Raw genomic sequence first — 20,961 nt, forward strand, 5'->3', positions numbered from 1 at the left:
GCTGGGCAGTGGCTGAGACCCTACTCATAAAGACAGAAAGGCAGGAAAATCACTGGGCCCACAGTGTCCTTGCAGTAGACTTTACCATCTGCTGGGTTCTGCTCATTGCATATGCAGGGGTGGGGCGGGGCGGGGCGGGGCGGGGCGGGGTGAGAGGGGTGACAGGGAGACAGAGCACAGCAGGACCCAGTCTTGTCATCCTGGGGCTTTGAGCTCTGTGACATGGATGCTGTCATCTGTACTCGATTTGGGGTTGGCTGGGGTGGAGAGAGGGGGCCAGCTCCTCCACCAAGCCCCACAGTGGGTCTCTGCATAGCAGACCCAGGCTCAGACACAGCTCAGCGTCTCCACATGAATTGTGTAACATCCCAGTCTCACACAACCTTGATTAAGCTAATAGCTGATTTGGCTTTGATCTGATGTATTTTGATCTTATTATTTTTATGTTAGAAGCCTCCAAATACTCATCATTTCAACAGCGCCCCAATTAGCCGGCCATTCACAGTGGATTGAAAATTGACTCACATTGGGCCTCTCCATTAGCGCCTGGGAGAGACTTCCAGCCTTAATAATCCTTCCTGCACCAGAGGCTTGGTGCTTGCAGTGCTGCAGGTGGTCATGTGAGGGGCTACTGTGCCCCTTGTAGGAGGAGGCTGTCAGCACGGGTAGAGGGTGGCAGGGTGGCTCTTAAGTCTCATGGCTACCACTTTTTTTAATTGAAAAGAAAAGCTTTTGGAAATTAGCTTATATTTCATCATGGCATAGTCTTGATTCTTCTTTTCCCATCTCCTGCTTCCTCTTGCAAGGTCCCCTTCCTCTCCTGCAATAGCTCTCCTCATGTTTTGCCCTCTTCCTCAAAGCAGGGGTGACTTTTAAAAAGAGGGTTCTGAGATAGGGTTTTGCTGTATAGTTTTGGCTGGTTTGGAATTCACTCTGTAGCCTACATTGACCTTGAACTCATGACATTTCCTCAGCCTCTAAAGTGATGGGACTGCCCGTATGTGCCTCCATACCCATTGGTAACTTTTTTAGGTTCTGGGCAGGACTTGGGTGCAGGTGTTGATGAGTGAGAGTATCATACATGTCTGTGTGGTGGCGCACCTTTCTGTGTGCAGGGTGGAGAAAGCATTCACCGTCTGAGTCAGTAGAGACTTTCGTCTCTGTTGACTCGAACACTGAGGCTCAGGAGGGGCTCTCGCCCATGGCCACGTGGCTGCTGACCACATGGTTGAAATGAGACTTGTGCATATGAGATTCCTATGTTCTTCCAAGCTCTGGTAAGGTGGCTCCTGGCGAGCCATTCTGCCCAGACTCTGTTTTTTTTTTTTTTTTTTTTTTTTTTTTTTTTTTGGTTTTTTTTTTTTTGGGGCTGGGGGCGGAACCCCGGGCCTTTCCCTTCCTAGGCAAGCGCTCTACCGCTGAGCTAAATCCCCAACCCCCAGACTCTGTTTTAATCATGCTCTATCCTATCATGTAGGTCCCCCATTTCTATTGGTTTAGCTTCCTTTGAGTTTCCGATGCCAAACATGTAACCAAGAACATCTCCTGCATCCTGGAATGCCTTCCTTCTTTTTCCTCTTGCCAAATTATAGAACAGGTGTCCTGGGAGGGTCCACTGTACACAGGACGAGGTTTATATGTTATTGGTGTGCTAGACAGGTACATGAAATATACAGGAGGGCAGGAGGCAAACCTTAGTGTTATGTGACGTGTGTGTGCAGATGGGGGAACTGAAGCTCAAAGTCCTGTGACCTCAGAGCTTCGTGTGTATAAACGAGGGAGCTGGTTTACCATAGAAGTCAGGTAGTGACTTAAGAGGAGCTGGGCGGGTGGGCAGTGAGCCAGGAGTGACCAATGGCTTGTAGGAAGGGGCAGGAGATGGAGTTCCTGGACCACTAGGCCCTGCACTGTTCAATTTATTTGAAAATATTGTTTAAGAATCTAATGTAGGGCTGGAGAGATGGCTCAGCTGTTAAGAGCACCGGCTGCTCTTCCGAAGGCCCTGAGTTCAATTCCAAGCACCTACGTGGGGTCGATGCCCTCTTCTGTGTTGCAGGCATACATGCAGATAGAATAAACTAACTAACTAACTAACTAACTAACTAACTAACTAACTAACTAATCACTTAGAAAAGATTCTAATGTAATGTCTTAGTATTGAAGACACGAGGAACCAAAGAGCAATCCATTCCCCATCATGGCGCCTTAGCTGTTCGTGTTTCCTGTGTTATTTGAAGGCATGTTTCTTTTATCACATTGTAACCAGCACCGTTTTTGTGGTTTTGTTTGTTTTTGTTTTTGTTACTCCTTGACCATGTCTCAGAAGCGTTTTCACCATGTCCATGGCAACATGGGGATGAACTGGTAGCTCACTCTAGTCTAGCCCTGTCACTTGGTGCCCTCACATCTCATTATCTGGGAAGCAAAAGCAAAACTTTGTTTTCTAAGTAGATATAATGAGAACAGCATGAATTCACAAATATCACATACTCAACAGAGCCTGGCTCAGAGAGCGCTCTCACACAGCAGTCCCCCTTCCTCCCTGCCTCCCTGCTTATCCATTATGGGAGGATTCTTTTTTACTTTCTAAAGCAATTACCTATTCATGTCACGAAATTTTGGCAAAATATAGGAAAATAAAAAAAGAAAAGCACTTACAAATTGCTTTCACTTTGAACATTTTGCATTTTTTCCCCCTTCTGGTCTTTCTTTCACGCGCATTGAGTTTTATTTAATTGATATTGTAAAATACATAGATTTCTGCATGGTTTTTGTGTACCTTTCTGTGACAAGTACTTTCCTATCTTACTGTGGCGTTCGGCGCACTGCTGGAGAGGCTGTGCATGCTTCCGGCGTGTGACGCTCCCATGACCCCACACCTATGTGCATCTTTCAGTGCATCATCTTGCATCACTGCGTCTTTGCCGTGTTCTCTGGGTACCACTGAGCGTCCTCTTATGCTTTTGGATCTAGCTCTGTTCCCATGGTCTGGACAGTTGCCCAGAAAGCAGTGAGGAACACAGAGCATAAAAGCGCCAGGATCCACAGTATTCTTGCACAAATTTTTAGGAGATGCCATGCTTTGCCCACTGTACATGCATGTCTGTGTGCTTGTGTGTGCACATGTGTGTGTGTGTGTGTATACATGCACATGTATGTGTGAATGTGTGTGTGCATGTACGTGTGTGTATATGTATGAGTGTGTGTGCTTGTATGAGTGTGTGTGTATGTATGTGTGTGTACATGTATGAGTGTGTGTGCATGTACGTGTGTGTGTATACATGCACATGTGTGTGTATGTATGTGTGCATGTATGAGTGTATGTGCATGTACGTGTGTGTGTGTTGAGCACCACAGAGATCACCGTTGTACTCTTTGAGCTCAAGGGTCGTTACAAGGGCCATAGAGGTAGTGTGCAGTTCCAATGCAGGGAAATGTGGTCATCTTGAATGAAGGCCGTGGCCAGCCTAGGGAGGTTGAATCAGTCCTGAAGTAAGAATGAGCATGGAGTTGAGTTCAGGATGTGAGTGCGACCTTGTATGTCCAGGTAGAATGAAGAGCATGAGGTGTAGGCATGGTGTACCGGGTAGCCCCGGGTAGCCGTGTATGTGTGTGTAACATGCACGTGTGGTGTCTGTCACTGAGACAGTATCTCTCATTGAACCCGGTGTTCCCTGACTTCTCCAGTGTAGCTGGTCAGAAAGCCACTGGGTTTTCCCTGTCTCTGCCTGCCCAGTGCTAGGATTCTGGGTATGCACCACTGTGTCAGCTTTTAGAAAATTAGGTTTTTTGATATTATAATATGATTACATCATCTCTCCCTCTCCCTTTTCTCCTTCAGACCCCTCTCATACACCCCTCTTGCTCTATTTCAAATGTGTGGCTTCCTTTTCCATTAATTGTTGTTACATATGTGTGTTCCTAAATATACAAATAACAACCCTCTCAGTCTATATAATGCCGCTGTATGTATATGACTTCAGGGCTGACCATTTGGCACTGAATTACCAATTGGTGTGCTCTTCCCTTGGAGAAGGCTTTATCAACATTCCTTAGTTGCCTGCAAGGTGGTTTTTTTTTTCCTTGCAACAGATGGCGACCATTACAGAAAACCACAAGTAGACAAAACACAGAGTTGTGGGACCCAACTCCAACGGATGGGTCTTCAGCATAACCCCTGCACCTAGGGATCAGGAATCATCATGGAAGAGGAATGAAATGATTGGAAGGGCCAGAGGATCAGGGAGTTTGCCTTGGGACTAGGACTGTCTGAAGCTCCACTCAGGAAATCCCACCAATATGAGTGCCTTCCCATTAGCTGAGCAAGGGCTACAACAGCAGATACGTTAACATGGATGGGACGGGAAGCCCAAAGAACTGCAGGCAACTACAGAATGGTTTTTTATTTAATTATTTTACATGGGTGCTGGGTGTCAGAACTGAGGTCCTCATGACTGTGCGGCAAGGATTTCACACACTGAGCTCTCACTGGGTGTCTGTAAACAGACACGATGCTTACATGCTTGGATTTCCGTGACGCCAGAACGGAGGGGCAGAGCATTCGGGTGGCCTTGAGATCCTTGAGAGAGACCTCATGTCCTTTGTTTACCCAACTTCAGGCCCTGGCATGGGAAGTGGAGGAAGCACTGGGAACTGGGACCTGAGTTATCACGTACAGTGTTCCCCAGTGTTTATGGAGACAGATGCCATTGGTCCCAGCCAGTATAGGGGACAGCCCCCTTATATCTTTTCTACCCTCTCACTTCCTTCCCCTTGGGGTGACCACTCTTGACTTTCACCTCCTTCTCCGCCCCGTCCAGGGTGCCCACGAAGGAAACCATTGCCGGAGTCATTCGGAGTCTGCCGTGTGCAGCAGATGGCTCGCCGCCATCCACAGGCTGTGTTTTGAGACTGCATCTGTTTCCCACGTCCCCCCATCACAAAGCGTTCGTACGGCGGGCTCGCTTCGAAACTGGCGCATGGGATTGGGGTGTGGGGAGCAGGATCTTTCTATCTACTCTGACGGCCCTAAGAGCCCTATGAGCTTGTGGCCAACAGTGGTGCGCCCCCCTTGTGGTTACTGTGTGACTTCTAACGTTCGGGCTCCTGAGTGTGTCAGTCTCAGGAAGGGCTGTTGCCATCTCAGTCCCCTTTCTCCTCTGTGCCCTTGGTAACTGCCCGAGTCATGGGTGCATCTTCCTTTGTGATTGTCGAGTGGCTTCTGAACAATCCTGGGCTTCCGGAGCCAGCCACTTCATCTGGGCTTTGACCCAGTATTCTCATGATAGAACTCAAGTGGACTTGGCCGTGAGACCGAGACTCCTGCTCACCGCCTTCCCTATTCCGGGTCCTCTCGGGTAAGTATGTGTCTTCCTGACACCATGATGTCATCCAGAGCTTACAGACACAAGCAGTCCGGTTCGGACAACAATTGCAGAACACGCCTTGTATTCTTTGCCCGTGAAAAGGGCTACACTAATTCCCCAGCATGAGTTTTTGGCTCCTTCCCAGCATTTTGGCTACTGGCCCAAGGTAGGAAATATCATCTAATTCAGAGTTCTATTGGGTGCATCGGAAGATTTGGGGTGGATCCCTTCTTTTAGAGCCTGGGGCAAATGATCTGACCCCTTCTGACCTCTCTTTCCTCATCTGTTAGATGGACCCGAGATGTGTAGCTTAAAGCTTCACCCATCAAGGATCACAAGAGCGGCCGGCGTGGCTAGAACTGGCTCTTGGTCTGTGCGGGGAGGCATCTTGGGGCCGCAGGCGTGAGCTGCTGGGCGGAACTGTGTGGATAGAGCCTGCGCGGAAGTGCCCCATGCTGATCTCTTCCTATCTTTCTCCTTTCTTTCCAGCCTGTGACCTCATGACCCAGGGGATTTTGGCCTTGGTCACGTCCACGGGCTGTGCATCTGCCAACGCCCTGCAGTCCCTCACAGACGCCATGCACATCCCACACCTCTTTGTCCAGCGCAACCCCGGGGGTTCACCACGTACTGCCTGCCACCTGAACCCTAGCCCCGACGGCGAGGCCTACACACTGGCTTCGAGACCGCCCGTCCGTCTCAATGATGTCATGCTCAGGCTGGTGACAGAACTGCGCTGGCAGAAGTTCGTCATGTTCTATGACAGCGAGTATGGTGAGTCTGTGGAGGTGGGGCTGAGGCTCGGGTCTAGGGACAGCTGGGTTCTGGGAAGCTTCAACCATGGGACGCAGCACTGGTGTGTTGTCGGCATAGATCCACATTGGTGGTCTGGGCTGAGTTTTCCTCAGGGTGGTAAGGCCCAACCTTGAGCTTCGTGAATCGGGGAAGAGCCGCAAAAACAGATCTGTAGATAGGCACGAAAGTTGCCTAGCAACATCACCTTATCATGACAGCTGAAGTTTGAATCATCTTAGAATTTTCAATAAAATATTAATAAACTGCTAGCAGGGATCTGAAGAGCTGTGTGCAGGCAGAAGTAGAGGCTGCCCGCCCGGGTCTTCTTGGCATCGTCTCTTCTGAAGGTTACCCCTCATGCTGGATGGTGGTCCAGCCTTGGGTCTTTGTTTCTATCCACCTTGATCTGCCCTGTTTCAGGGTCTTAGGCTGTGGCAAAGATCAGAAGGAGGTGTCCATTAGCCAGTGGGCCTGAGGGTATGTATGGCTGTGCATGGCTTCTTTGAAGACCTCGTCTGTGGAAGTAAGCATAATTTATTTGTTAGGAAACCACGAAAGCTAGCTTTGGAGAAAAAGCTTCATGTTTTCTTAAAGCTTCTCTGGAAGTAGACCAGTTCAGGTCCTGATATAAAACGGTTTCCACGATTCGTGCTTCAGAAAGGGTTTATTTGGAGACCACTGATAATCACATATCATTATGAGAAATAAAGTAGAGGGGGATCTCAAGTGCCCTACTCCCGCCAGATTTCCTAAGGGTAGCACTTTGATTATCTGTACCACAGTATCACAACCAGGATTTGACATTAGTGCAGCCAGCAGGCCCTCCACAGTTTCTGTGTATCTGTCCAGTCCAGTCTGCTATGGGTGTGGATTCATTCTGCAGCATTTATCTCGCATGCATTTTTGTGTGATCAGCAGCCAGAATCCAAAGCAGTCCTTTTTTAGATTCCCTAGGCTTCACTTTTATAGCCACGACCCCCACATCACCTGTTCCAGGTTTTTGGTCACTTGCGGGGTTTGGAAGCCCCCGTGGCTGAGGGTAGGATGGAGCTGAGCAACCCTTTAAAGTCCAGTTTTGACTTCCAGTGAAATAACACACGTGCCAAGCATGTAACTAAGAAAAGAAATCAGCATATGTTTGCATTTGCCTAAATACTCTGCTTCCCTAAGTCTGGGACGCTGTCCTAGGTGCGTGAACAAATAAACTGTTTGGAGCCTTCCAGGAAGAACGGAAAGAGCAAACAGTTACTGTGTTGAAATAAAAATGTGGCGGCGGCTGGGACAAGGGTGGATCAAGGCCTCAGGGATCTTGCTGGCGCGCCCAGGAATCGTCCTTCCTCTCTAACACTTGCTCAGCCCCGGGTTCCAGGGGAGGAGTTGGAGACCTTGTGACAGCACTGGTGCGTCACAGGGCATCTCTGAGAAACCAGGCCTTACTCCGAGAACCAAACCTTAAGTTCCTCCTGTTGATGTTGGGGCCAAGCCCTGTAGGAGATGTGGGTTCCACCAGGGTTGGGTGTGTTGTAGTTTAGTGTGCTCAGGGCCTTCCCATTTGGCTCCTCTCAGAGCCTTTGCTCCTCTTGTCTCTGGTCTGCACATACCATTCCCCTTGAGGGCCCTTTCAGGAGCCATAGCTGCAAGGACTGAAGGCAGGTGTCAGTTCGGCACTCCTCAGGGTCTGTCCTTCTGTGACTCCCGAAGACTGGACGATGCCTGGAGGCGCTGGGCCAGACCCGTCTTTTCTTTTCATTGTGAGTCTCACATCCATGCAACTCAGCAAATGTTCTAGGAAAGATGTCTTCCGTCACCCCTGCCCAGCAGAACTGGCGTCTTATTCAGCTGCCCATCCTTCCTCAGCCCACTTGGCTTAGACTGTCACTCACGGGAGCTCGTCCCTGACGTACCCTGGACTCCTGCAGACATGGTCATTCCCAGAAGAGCAGGCTGCATGCTTTTCTGTGTGTCACTGCTGTCCAGCACTGCGTCTCGAATGCTGTGTACGTGAACGACAAGTTCACAGGCGAGACAAAGGGGAGGTGTGGAGAAAGATGAGGGAACCGGACACCCTGACCTCTGATCTAGGAAGGGAGGAGGGAGCCAGGAAGCATGGTTTATCTCACAGAAGCACTTCCAGCCCATCTTCTTCAGTCTCCCCACCTGGAACCTGGAGCACCCCCAGAGTGTGCCTCTCTTTTCTGACATGACGCTCTTCTACCTTTACTGCGGTTGGATTTAGTCCCTGGACAGCCTGATTTTTATCATTAATTCCATGAAAATGTCCAATGATTGAATAGCCGCTTTTACTGGAAGAATCACTAGATAGATGTCGTTGTGTGGAGAAGGATGCTGGGGGCTGTATGTAGGAAAACCATGTGTCGGATGCTGGGAGGCTTCCATGGTTCACGGAGGGACTGGAAACCACCTACTCTGTGGATTGTGATGTGACTTGGATGTGGGCTACTAGCGCCGCCCGCAGATGGTGCTGTCCATGGTGCTGACCCATCTGGCTTTAATTGCTCTGGGGAGTCATGGCTCTTTTAGTGCAGTCTGATTGGAGCCTGCTGCTTTTTCACACCCTGGCCATCAGCCTCTGAATTTGACAACCTCTGAGGCTAGTTTGTGTCTATAAAAGTTTTTCTATCCCTACTGTTGCTGCTTGGCCTGACTATTCCCCTCCTGTATATTCCAGCCTGTTTTCCTATCAGGGTAGTTAAGGCAGGTAAAACCCACAACACAGTCACCACTCAGAGTGGGCATGTGGTGGGTCCCATGGCATCCCTGGGCCATGGGTGGATTCATGTTGCCAGCACACCCATGATGATGTAGTTTCAGATGAGCTCAATTAAAAATCAAATCGAATGTAAATACTCTTTGTTTCTCCCAAAGTTAGAAGGAAGTGGTTTGGGATATAGTTACTTTTCAGTGCTGACTCCTAAGTATCTTTGCAAATATATTGTTTCATTTTTTTTGCCACATTTTAACTACTGAGGAAATTAAGGCTCAGTGAGATGCGTTTGAGCTTTAAGACCCGTGCACAGCCAAGGCACCATTCTGTTTCTTGGTGCCTAGATTTCCTTCTCATGTGCCCAGCCAGTGAGAACCATTGCTCAAGCAGGAGTGTGGCTCACAATGGACCCAGCATACCTCAGAGTAGCAGCTCATCCTTTAGTGACCATCCCATTACAGACCCTTCCTTTGGGGGGCTGGCGAGGATTGGTTCCTCCCCATTACCTTGTCAGTTTCCCTTTAATCTCCGGAATGTCTTCCCCGGCAGAGGATTGGCCATTTGCATCAAGTGTGAGATCAGAGCAGGAGGGCCTTAAGAGGATGTGACAGAAAGGCATGGTGTTGTTTGGGTGTTGAATGTGTCCTGAAGATCCACATGTTAAAGGCTTGGTCTCCAGAGGTGCGATGCCCAGAGGTCCTATGGACCTGTAAGAGGTAGGCCCTTAGGCCACTGGGGCATGTCCCTGAGGGGATTATGGGGATTTCACCTTTGCAGTTGCCTGCGTCCTCTCTCACGATATGAGCTGTGTTCCCTGTCACATACTCTCAGTGTAAATGCTGCACTTCCAGAGGCTCAGAGCACCATGGCGGCCTGAATGTAAATGCCCATGATTATGAGCCAAACAAACTTTCCACATGACGATTGCCTCAGGTACTTCCCTGTGATGACAGAAATCTGACTAATACTGGGTGAGAGAGGAGTTTGTATGTATTTGGTTTACAAAATATGAGAGGTGCCATTTGGTAGAATTCCATGGAAAACATTTGTATGCTTGTTATGACAGCAGAAGGAAAAATAGAAGAGAAACTGACATTTGGGGTAGGAAATCCATAACATTAAAATACCAAAAGTTTGGATGAATTAGAGGATAGAACTTCCTGTCTTGCTGCTTCAAATGCTGATGTGTGTGTGTGTGTGTGTGTGTGTGTGTGTGTGTGTGTGTGTGTGTGTATACACACATATGTACATGCACATGCACGTGTACGTGTATGTTGGGGAATGGGTCTGTTAGTAACTGTAGCCACAGTTTTCCTCAGAGAATGTGTCTGTAGTTGTGGTGAGATCTTTAGATATCATTGGCTGATTCACTCATAAATATCGTGGAATCTCTACCATGTGACAAACATTTTACCTGGCTTATTTTAAATGAAGAAAAACAGGGGAGGGAGTAACTTGTCTTATGTTGCCTATAATTGGAATTAGAACCCGGGGCCCAGTGTCTCTTTTCCAATATCTTCTGGGCAGGTAGATTCTGTGGCCTCTGACCCAGCTTGCAGGCCTGGGAGGTTGTGGGATTCTGCTGAAGCAAAGCCTAAGTGACCACTGCACTTGATTTAAAGTTACTGACATACACACGTGTGTGCATGCATGTGTGTGTGTATGCATGTACGTGTACACAAGCACACTTTGTGTGCATATGCATGACCTGAGATCAGCCTCAGATGTTTCTCAGGAGCCATCAATCTTGTTTATTTGAGACAAGGTCTTTCAGTGGGACAGGGCTTACTGATCATGCTACTGGCCAACCCGATGACCTCCCATCTCTGCCTCCCCAGGATTGACTGGCGCTGGGGATTGAACTCAGCTCCTTATGCGTGTAGCTAGCACTTTGCTGATAGAGCTATCTCACCAACCCCTTAAAAATCACTTTTTAAAAATTAGAACTTGTCCACGACTGTAATGCACCTGCCTAATCAAAATATTAATAATGGTAAAAGAAATTTCTGGAGATCACAATCAGTTAAAATAATATGAAGGAATCCAATGACCTCAATGCTGATCATTTTCTGTCCTCGCTAGGGGTCTAACTGCTATTTGGATTGTGTGCAAGCCAGTCAGTCCCTGCCTTTACTTGATTATCCTACATCCTATAATATTTGTTCGGTTGGCCTCTTTGTGAACCTTGTATGTGTGCAGTGACACCGGTGGCTGCTTTTCTCGTTCTCTACTAGGTTTCTGAGCTTCATCCACATGATGCAGATATATGATCATTTTTATTATCTCACAGTATATCTAATTTAATCTATCCATTTGATCATTAATGGGCATGTGGGTTATTCCCAATCAGGGCTGATATTGGTGGTCTGTGAGGAGCTTCGAGGGTCTCCTCTGAGGAGCATAATTGCTGGAGTGCTGATCAATGCATGTTTCCTGTTATTCACATCTACAGAGCCTGTCCCTAAGTGTTCCTTCCTGTGCAGACTGCCTCTTTCCACGTATGAGGCTTCTCTGAGGCCCCAGGCTCACCAGCATCTCCTGTTGCCTGTACTTGGAGGACTCCATTGCATCGTGCTCCATTACTCCAATGCTAATTTACATTTTCTGTGTACGGTCTCTTCACATCTTCACAGGCTATTTTTGTTTTCTCTTCTCTGACATGCTTGCTTGTAACTGTTAATTTTGACGCCGAGCCTTTTCTTTGGTGAGTTAAGTGTGGCAAATACCTCCCATCAGTTGCCTGTCTTCAGAAGCAGAAAGTCTGTATTGTACTGTTGTCAAAAGTAGTCATTTTTTTTTTTATGCTCAGCTCTCTTGACGGTCTTATTAAAGAAGCCTTTCCCTACCCTCGTGTCATAATGATAGTTTCTTGCTGAAATCTCATTCTCTTCTTGGAGAGAAGAAACTGAGAGAAGATCTCTTTAGCATGCTGCCTGCAGGAGGGCCCTAGCCCAGGCCATATCTAGATGTTGCTCTGTGCTAACTTCTCCCTGCATCTGTCCCCAGCACTCCTTCCCAGGTACTGCTGGGATGCAGGGCCTATCATATCCTTGCTGGTGAATGAGAAAGGTGCGTGCCTATTCTGTAGCGGGGAGGTTAGTGAACCTTTCCCAGAGGAAGTCATATTTAAGCAGCTGTGTAAAGGACATTTGGAAGTCAGGCAAGCAAAGGGCAGTGGGGTCTGGAATGAGTTGGGAGAGTGGTTCAGGTAGAGGGGAGAGCAAGTGAGAGAGTGAGGAGTGGGGTACAAGCGAGAGGGCCCATGTTCTGGGTTACTGATTGTCTGGATTGCAGGCCGTAGCCGGGGATGAAGCTTGAAAGACAGATGGAGAGGCCTCACGGGCCAGCTGCAAATCCTGGGAAATCCCAGATCCAGGCCTTGCTGCCTCTGCTGCTGCTCTAGGATGCGAGTTTTCCTATGCACTACAGACCTGAGTGCAGACGAAGGAGAGGGGAGATGGGACAACCTTTAGACCAGAGTTCTCTGACCCTTCTGCTACTTCTGGTTTAGGTTCACTGGTTATAACCAAAAGGGGAAAAATAGATGGGTGGGGACTACAGTACAGCTGAAGACAAATTGCAGGCCCAGCGTACAAACAGAACTTCCCAGTGACCCTCCCCAGCTCCCACTCCTTAGCTGCATTCTGAGTGACAGGAAGGGCCTTTTGTCACAACACCGCATAGTAGTCCTTCATTGTGGGTGTGTGCTGACTGTTCTAGGGAAGGAAAATTTAGACATCTGTGTGGACTTGTGCCAGGACATGGCTAGTGAGTGGCCAGGTCTGGTTTCCCAAGCTTGGACTCCTGCCTCAGGAAAACCTGGGGCCAGCATCCCACAGGTGGAGTCTTCATGGTGCATGAGAACTTGTTGCAGTGTGGTCCGTCACATCAGAAAGGGGTAATAATCCTAACATCCATCTTTAGCTATCTTGGTAACTATCCTATGATGTGTACGTTCAGAGGAACATAACAGTTTCAAGATGGCGGTCACTTGATGGTAGCAAGGTGGGGACGGTATGCGGAGGATCACCCTGCAGGCAGAAACTCCTTGGTGTATGCGCCTCAGCAGACACACACACAGCTGCCAGAAGGAAGGCTGTTTTAGTCTCCTGGGACGTGTGTTTTTACAGAATGATTTCTTGTATCTTTTGGATTTTATATGTAGTGCAAAAAAAAAAATAACCGTGGAAATCAAAGTTAATGTAGATGGCCACCCCTTCACCTTTTCTGCTCACTGCTCACGCTGACTTCTCCGAGTCTTAACTGCTGCTCCTGTGAAGGTAATTGTAGTTTCTATGCCAAAAAGGTAAAGCAGGCAGGAGAGGGCCTGGCATATGGTGAGTGACCTGTGTAAGGGCAATGAGCCTTGCGTATGAACCAGCAGTGGGCAGCGCTCTTCTCTCATAGACTCTGGGCTCTCAGGACAGCCTTGGTACAAAGGACTTGGCTCTCTGTCTGTCTGGCTGCAGACAGTGCTTGAGGTTAGCAGTTAGATTCTAGGCCCTGAGCTGTCTTGTTGGCTTGAATCTCAGGTCTTTATAGCTGTTAGACATTGGGCAAATCGCTCAACCTCTCTTCCTTTGTACAAAGGGGATAAAATGACCACCCTGCTGGATATGATCTGCGTGTGCCTTAACTATTGTTCATGTGAAGGGCTTAGCCTTGTATTCCTGCATGCTGAGGACTGGGTGAGACCCCCTACTCAGGAACTGTAGTGGAATTGTGGTCCTACTACCCTGACTTTCCAAAGGAGGCCTGACGAACCTCTAGGGCGTTGTTCTGTTCCCAGCGTGGCTTGTTATGCAGCCTAGAACACAGCCGTGTCATGGTAGTGTTCTTGGTGCTCGGGATGACAGATGGGACTCAGTAATCTCACCCATAGTGTGCGGCGCCTGCCCTAAGCTGGGGCACGTTCTCGGAAGTGTCACAACCATGTGTCAGTGACTCTGTGGGACACCACGCCTCAGCTGGACAGACAGACTGACAGTTGTTGCACCTCATCCCTAGTGCCCTCCCTCAGTAAACTTCCCTGGAAGAGAGAGGGTGCCGGGAGCCCATGCTGTTCTCGCCGGTGCTCCGTGCCAGCGGCGTCTCCGTGCCAGCCCTGGCAGAACAGACTGGCGGCTTCAAGCGCAATGGCAAGGGATCTCATGAATAACACCCCTGATCATTACAGCATTAGTTTAAATTGAGGTAATAAATACTTTTTCTTCTCCAGAAGAAATGAGCAAGTGCGTTTAATTGCTAGGAAACCTACAGACGAAGTTTGACAGTAACTTTACCGGGATGAGTGTTTTCTGTTTTGTTCTTCAATCTAATTACAAAGCAGCTGTACTTTGGGGTGCGTTAATTGTAGTGTTTGCCAGAAGATGAAGTTCGTCAGCTCTGGAGTTCCCTTACCCTCACGCCATGTTCCAGAGTGCGTCTGGGGCTGTGGGGAGATGCCTGCTGCAAACATGGATCCGCACGGGACGTGAGGCTGTGCTGGCTTTTGCACATGCTCATTATGTATCTAGGTCCTTAAGGGGTCTCATGAGCATGACCTTGGCCAGATCTGTCCATTTTCTCATGAATCACAGTGGTGCCCATCAGAGGACATACATGGACTCTAGATGACTCCCTCACCTGCCAGGCGCCTACACATGAGAAGGAGCATGGGCCGGGTGTGTTGATAGCTGCCAGAAGGGCACCCATGGGACGTGGTGCACAGTCATGTTCAATTCTACATTGTGCTGTGTGTTGCATCCAGGGATAGCCACGTCTTGCTTCTTATCACCTGAACAGTAGGGGCCAGCGAACCCCTAGGTCAGGGCTTTGTAAATTTTCCACTCATGACCTTATTTTGTCTGAGAAATTTATGTAGCTATATAAAATCACCATACAAACCAAACATTTACTGAAAATAAGCTATAAAGAAATTTATTTTAAACTTCTAGATACAGAAGTTTTACCACTTATTAAAGATGAGGGTAAATCTGTGTACTGAGGTGCTTGTTTTGTAAGTAACCTGGAGAAATACTGATGACGATTAGATACCACACAGGACATAGGATATTTCTCATGTTTTCCCGAGTTCATAAGTATCTTTATTTTCTACTGGTTGATGCCTTCGTAGCCATTTTACATACATGTAGTTCAAAGTGGCAGAAGTATGCTTATGGGCATTTCAGAAAATGGGAAAACTTATTCCGATCCCAAACCAAAACTCATTTAACATTTTTGAAAATGAAACTCAAGCCAGAAACTTCAATGTCAATTTAGAAACCCAACACCCCAACACCGTGGACTCCAAAGGTATACTAGTTTTGTTCTTGAATGCCAAGAAAGAATGGTAGAAGGTTGGAAGTCTGGGTTTTCCACAATTACGCCATCTCGTCTCTACAGGGGGAGAAAAACTTCATCCGTGCAGTCAGAATACTGCAGTCTCTGAGCCACAGTAGCCTTGAATCTGGGAGGGGTTTAGGTGGTCTTTAACATCACATGGGTGTCGGGGTGCACAGTGCAAAGCATGTGTGTCGTGTGTTCAGGACCAAGGCATTGACAATGCTGTGTGATCCACCATGGGCGAGTGCTATAGGAGCACCTTTGACGCTTTGCATGTTGGGTTTTGAATTAATTGTTGGCTGATGTGCATTCAGAAACCTTATACTGTTGCCAGGTTTTCTTGTGACTTGATTCAGGGTAACAAGCCATAGAGCAAGAAGCTGGGTACCTTGGGTCTGTTCATTGCACCTGTAACCTAAGCCCTGGCGAGATGGAGGAGGAGGATCAGGAGTTCAAAGACAGCTTCATGGTGTATGTTCCAAGGAAAAAACAATCTGGGTAGTGGTGGCTCATGCCTTTAATCCTAGCACTTTAAGCCAGGCAGAGGCAGACGGAGCCCTGAGTTTAAGGCTAGCCTGTTCTACACAGCTACTTCTAGGACAGCTAAGACTACACAAAGGAACCCCGTCTCGAAACCACACCACACCACACCACACCACACCACACCACACCACACCACACCACACCACACCACACCACACCACACCACCAGTGAAAATGAAGCCTTGTTTTAGGATGCTCAGCTTTTAGCCCAGGAGTGAGGCAAGACCCTACGATCTGAGACTTTTCTTCACTTCTTACCAAGGATGCCAGCTGACGGCATACGACTGTAATGAAGTTGGGATGCCTGGCTTCCTCCTGCTTGCTACTGAGCACCGGTGTGGCTGAGTAAGGACTGTGGGGGCACGTTGAGTCTCACTTGGGCTGGAGCTTGACAGTGTCTCAGGTACCTTTTGGAGCATCAGTTCCCATGGGGGCAGGAAGGCTGGGGCACCTAAGATGTTTCCTTGTTTATCTCAGGGTCTTTCGTGACCCTTGGAACTCTTCACTGTCCCCAGTAGGGCTCATTTCCTGCCTGTCCATTCACCCTCTCCCCTGAAGCTCCTTGATACTCCTCAGCTATGCCAGGCACAGCCCTGCCCCAGGACTGATGATGCCCTCTGCGTGGGACAGTTTCTACCCACATCCATAGGCTGCTTCCTTAGATTCAGGGCTGATTTCCACTTGACCCTCCCTCCCCCATATTTGTTCCTCCTTTGAATTTGTATATATTTGCTTTGTCCTCAACATCTGTCTTAATCCAACTAGAGTGTGACTTCCAGATACAGAGTTCATTTTAAAAGAATTTCTTATTTTAGGTTGACATGCAACTACACTTATTTGTAGGGGACACACGGGACGTTTACACACATGTATATGATGTTTGGATGATCAGATTAGAGTAACTGGACTATTTGTTACCTGGAGTATTACCAAAGAAATGGTGGCATCCTTTATCATGCTTGTGTTGCGAACCTCAAAGCTTTCTCTATTAGCTCTTTTGGAACTTACAGTGAAATGCCGTCAACTCTGGCTATCCTCTTAGAGTAGAGGAAATCATTCTTGCTGCCCAACTCCCCCAGGTAGGATTTCCATATTGAATGATGCTGCATCTGTACCATTTAGTAGAGAGCTGTTGAAACTTAGTAGGTGCTCGCCAAATATTTGGTGAGTAAATGAATTGTTTGTTATCTTGACTTGGTTCCTTGTCCATTTAGTCTTCCAAGGAGCATCTTCTTCTGTGGAACCGAGCTCTGCCCCACCCAAGCGTTTGCTTCTTTCCTTGAGATTTTCAGTCACAACTTTAGCACTGCCTTTTAACCATATCTGGGAATGTCTGAGGGAGGCACCCTTCCCTTCCCATCTCCTGAGGAGAAGAACCCCAACCTCTGCGAAGGTTCCTCTTCCCTGTTTCCTGGGAGTGAACACCATGTGACGGCCACAGTGCTCCTGAGACTTGGGTGATCAGTTTGGCTACTCTCGCAGGACTCAGTTCCACCCTCACTTGGTTTTTCCTGGGGCTGGCTGACGACTCTGTGATTTTTCATTTTCTCATTTTGATAGTGAGGATAATAAAAAACGCCCACCTCAGAGGACTCCTGTGAGGCCAAAATGAAATGATCGATTGGAGAGTGACAAAGATCCCTGTGGTCACAGACTGTGTCTCATTTTCTTACTCCTCCTAGGCTGCCCTGAGCACTCAGCCTGTGGTCCAGGTAGGTACACGAACACTGAGCAGAGGCTTCTGGGAGGCCTGGAGTCTGGTGTCCCACCTCTGCCCTGAAGGCAGTGCATTCTCAACTGTGGTGGGGAGCAAGGGCTGCCCAGGGACGAGGAAGCTGTGGATAAAATGCCAGGGCAAGGGGCTGGGGAGATATCTCAGCTGGCAAAGTTCTGGCTGCTTAAACACGAGGACTTGAGTTTTATTCCTAGCATCCATGTAAAACCAAACCAATGCAGTGGTACACATCACGTCTGCTACCCCCGCTTTGGGTAGGGAGAAATACAGTTAGTTCTGGAGGCTTCTCTTGGCCAGCCCATCTAACAGTATGAAGCCAGAAGTTTTTATTTTGGTTGCAGAGGCTTTGGTAGGGGTAATGTGGCCACTGGGCACCAGAGGTCAGGGCCCACCTTGATGAAGCCATTTCTCAATGGGCAGTATTGTGTCTCGTCTGTCAGCATCCGTGAGCCTTCTTCCTTGCTGGGAGTTACTCTGTGATGAGTCTGACTTGGTGGCTGGTAATTTGTGTAAGAGGGCCGGGACTCTGAAGTCAGCCTCACTTTCCTAAGGGCTGGAACTGCCGTAGGAGCCTGGACACATGACTTTGGACTTGGAACTGTTATAGTTTCTCCTTGCTTATTCATTTCTTTATTTAATGCACACCCAGAGTGGATCTGCAGGTGTGCTGAGAGATGGTGAGGTTAAGAAGCAGCAGACTCAGGAAAACAAGGCCGTGGCTGTAGCTGGAGAGACTGTGCTGGCCGGGAGGCCAAAGGGCTTGCCTGCGGTCATGTGTCTAAGAAAGAGGATAAATAATGGTAAAGAATTTAGTGCGGGACAGAGTGGATGGTGGCTCCAGCTTGCCCCTGAGGCCAGGGAAGAGGGGAGTTGGATTTGCGTTTTCTCAGGCAAACCTCTCATAGCCTGGCTAGGACAGGCTAGAACCCTTTGTTCGAGGTGGGGATGGTAGAGCATCAGGCTCTGCCTCTGGTCGGATCAGGATGTCTCATACATAGTTGCTCATTGAGTTCAGCATCCCATCTGAGCAGACCCATTCTGTTGGCCATGCAGGCATGGATGGCCAGTGCTTGGAGACCTGAAGGGAAAAGGGTCAGCGTCTCCTTGGCCTGGCAGCATAGGCTAGACACCATCTATGACAGAGACTGGGGAATGCACCCCGAAGCTGCTTCAGGGCAGCTCTGTAAGCATGAGGGAGGCCCGACCAAGTGAAGAGGGCTGATCAGGAGTGGAGGATAATGTGGGGGCCTCAGGGGTACCTTGTGTTTCTAGGGTGATGGGAAAGCGAAGAGAGATTGTTTTGTTTTGGTTTTGGGCTTCGAAATAATGTGTTATTTGTAGGTAATGCACAAAATGATATTCATGTTGAAAAAATCTTCATGTGAAAAGTAGCTGCCTACCTTTCTGTGGTCTTCTCTGGAGGACTAATGCCACTTTCGGGGCACACAGCATGGACACTCAGGTGTCCCCATCCTAGATATAGCGCAGTAGATAGGCAGGCAGGACAGTGTTGCTTATATTGTAAGAGAGATTTATTTTACTGTGTGTGTCTGTCTGCTTCTCTCTCTCTCTCTCTCTCTCTCTCTCTCTCTCTCTCTTTCTGTCTGTCTCTGTATCTGTCTCTCTGTCTCTCTTTCTCTGTGTGTGTGTCTCTCTCTATCTGTCTCTCTCTCTCTCTCTCTCTCTCTCTCTCTCTCTCTCTCTCTCTCTCTCTCTGTATGTGTGTGTGCATGTGCGTGTGTGTGTGTCCACAAGTGCACTTTACTCCTGAGCCATGATGTCTCCAGTCCCACCTGTATGTTGAGACATTTCTTACCTGGACTTCTGGGCTTCCGCTCCTCGTCCCTGGCTTGTTTCTATTCCCCGCTCCATACTCACTCTGCAGCACTCCGCCAGGCGGACACTGTGGCCTTTGAGTGTCTGCCTTGTCAGTTGAGCATCATATCATGCCTCACTGCTGCACAGTACGGTGGCACGCCCCTGCGTAGACATCTCTGTGAGCATATGTCTCTGGGATGAGTTGCTAGAAAGCCGAGCTGCTGGATCACAGGGAAGCTTTTCAGATTCTAAGACCAGACGAAGGTGGGGAGACGCCAGCTCTCTAAATAAGGCCGCAGGAGGAGAGCGGGACCCGTTCTGGTTCTTGTTTTTCTCAGGGACTCAGAGGAGGCGGACTTTAGGGGTGCCATACTGTTGAAGAGGACTGTCATCATGTCAAACCCAACATGCAAAGTTAGAGACCCAGATGAGATGAATCAAGGGTTCTCTGTGGTCTACGGTAGCTTGGCGAGAAACAGGTAGGACAGAGTCGCTTGTAGCATTGTGCGAGGAGCAGGAAGCAGTGGTGAGGAGAGAGACTCCCTGTATCTCCTACCTTGAGGGATCAAATCTCTTTAGTATGGGGAGCCACACTGCCATGAGGTTCCAGGGAGAGGTACTGAGGTCTCAGACATTGTGGCCCAGGGCTGAGAAAAGGCTGCCGGAAGCACACAGATCTAGACTGAGCTTCGTAGCCCAGGCTCAGGACCTGGACACACGCTAATTTGGGGAATAGAATCAAGGTTCTCCCGAGGACAGCCAGAGCTGGTCTGAGCTGAAACAGGCTGCATCTATTGGCTGTGGCAGGAAAGGGGCTTAGCTCTGGGCCATGCACAGTTGTCTTTGGGACACACTGGGAGGCTTCCCAAAGGCTCTTGGTTAAGCTTCATTGACGGTTCGTAAACAGGTGATGTGGCCTGCAGAAGAAGCCCAAAACATTCACGGTGTGGTTGCGCCGTGCCAGGCCCAGCCCGATCTGTCTCAGTCTCACAGCCACTTAGCAAGGTGGGTCTCGGCCAGCAGTGCCTGCCTCTCGGCTCCAGCTGCCAGTGAGGCTTTACATTGCAAACACTTATTCTCCTTCTCCTGACTGTCCCCGCCCCCTAACACGAGCTACAGGTGGGTGTGTTCTGGGCACTGTGCCCTGGCACGCAGAGGGAGGCAGGCGATGGGCAGGCAAGCGTATGAGGGAATCTGAGGAAGGAGAGGTTGGAGTTTGAAGGGGAGGCATTTTCTGACTGTCACGCCCTCTCCTTATGTCTCTGCTTCTTGTCACCCCACATGTTTGTAACTCTCCGGAGTTCTATGATATGGTCATTTACATAGGGACAGTCATGGTGTGGAAACCAACAGGGCGGGGCTTAGGTTTTAGGAGGCTCAATCTTAACTGTGGAAACTGGGGGGGGGTGTTAGCAGGGTCACATGGTTCTCTGACATTGCCAGTGTCACTGTAGATTCTTATCATCTAGATTAGGTTCAGCTATGCTCTGGGAAAGTACCACTTTCTTGTTATTGAAAAATGAGCGGGCCACACAACTAACGATACATGCCAGCTGGCTTTAGGTGCGCAGAACAGTGGCAATGATGTACTCAGGTGGTTGTATCACATCCCTATCGCCCATCTCTACAACTTTCTCACTTCCCTCAACTGATAC

The 20,961-nt window shown here is 48.7% G+C and overlaps 1 protein-coding gene across 1 annotated transcript in view; it reads left to right on the forward strand.

The window, feature by feature from the left end:
- The window catches only part of Grid1 (glutamate ionotropic receptor delta type subunit 1), a 731,950-nt gene that overhangs the window by 123,408 nt on the left and 587,581 nt on the right, over positions 1-20,961 (forward strand). The window contains exon 3 of the mRNA XM_032919192.1: positions 5,856-6,140. Coding sequence (XP_032775083.1) covers positions 5,856-6,140 — 285 coding nt within the window. The remainder of the gene's footprint in view (positions 1-5,855; positions 6,141-20,961) is intronic.

Source organism: Rattus rattus, chromosome 13, assembly GCF_011064425.1.
Source record: "Rattus rattus isolate New Zealand chromosome 13, Rrattus_CSIRO_v1, whole genome shotgun sequence".
Taxonomy (NCBI): Eukaryota; Metazoa; Chordata; class Mammalia; order Rodentia; family Muridae; genus Rattus; species Rattus rattus.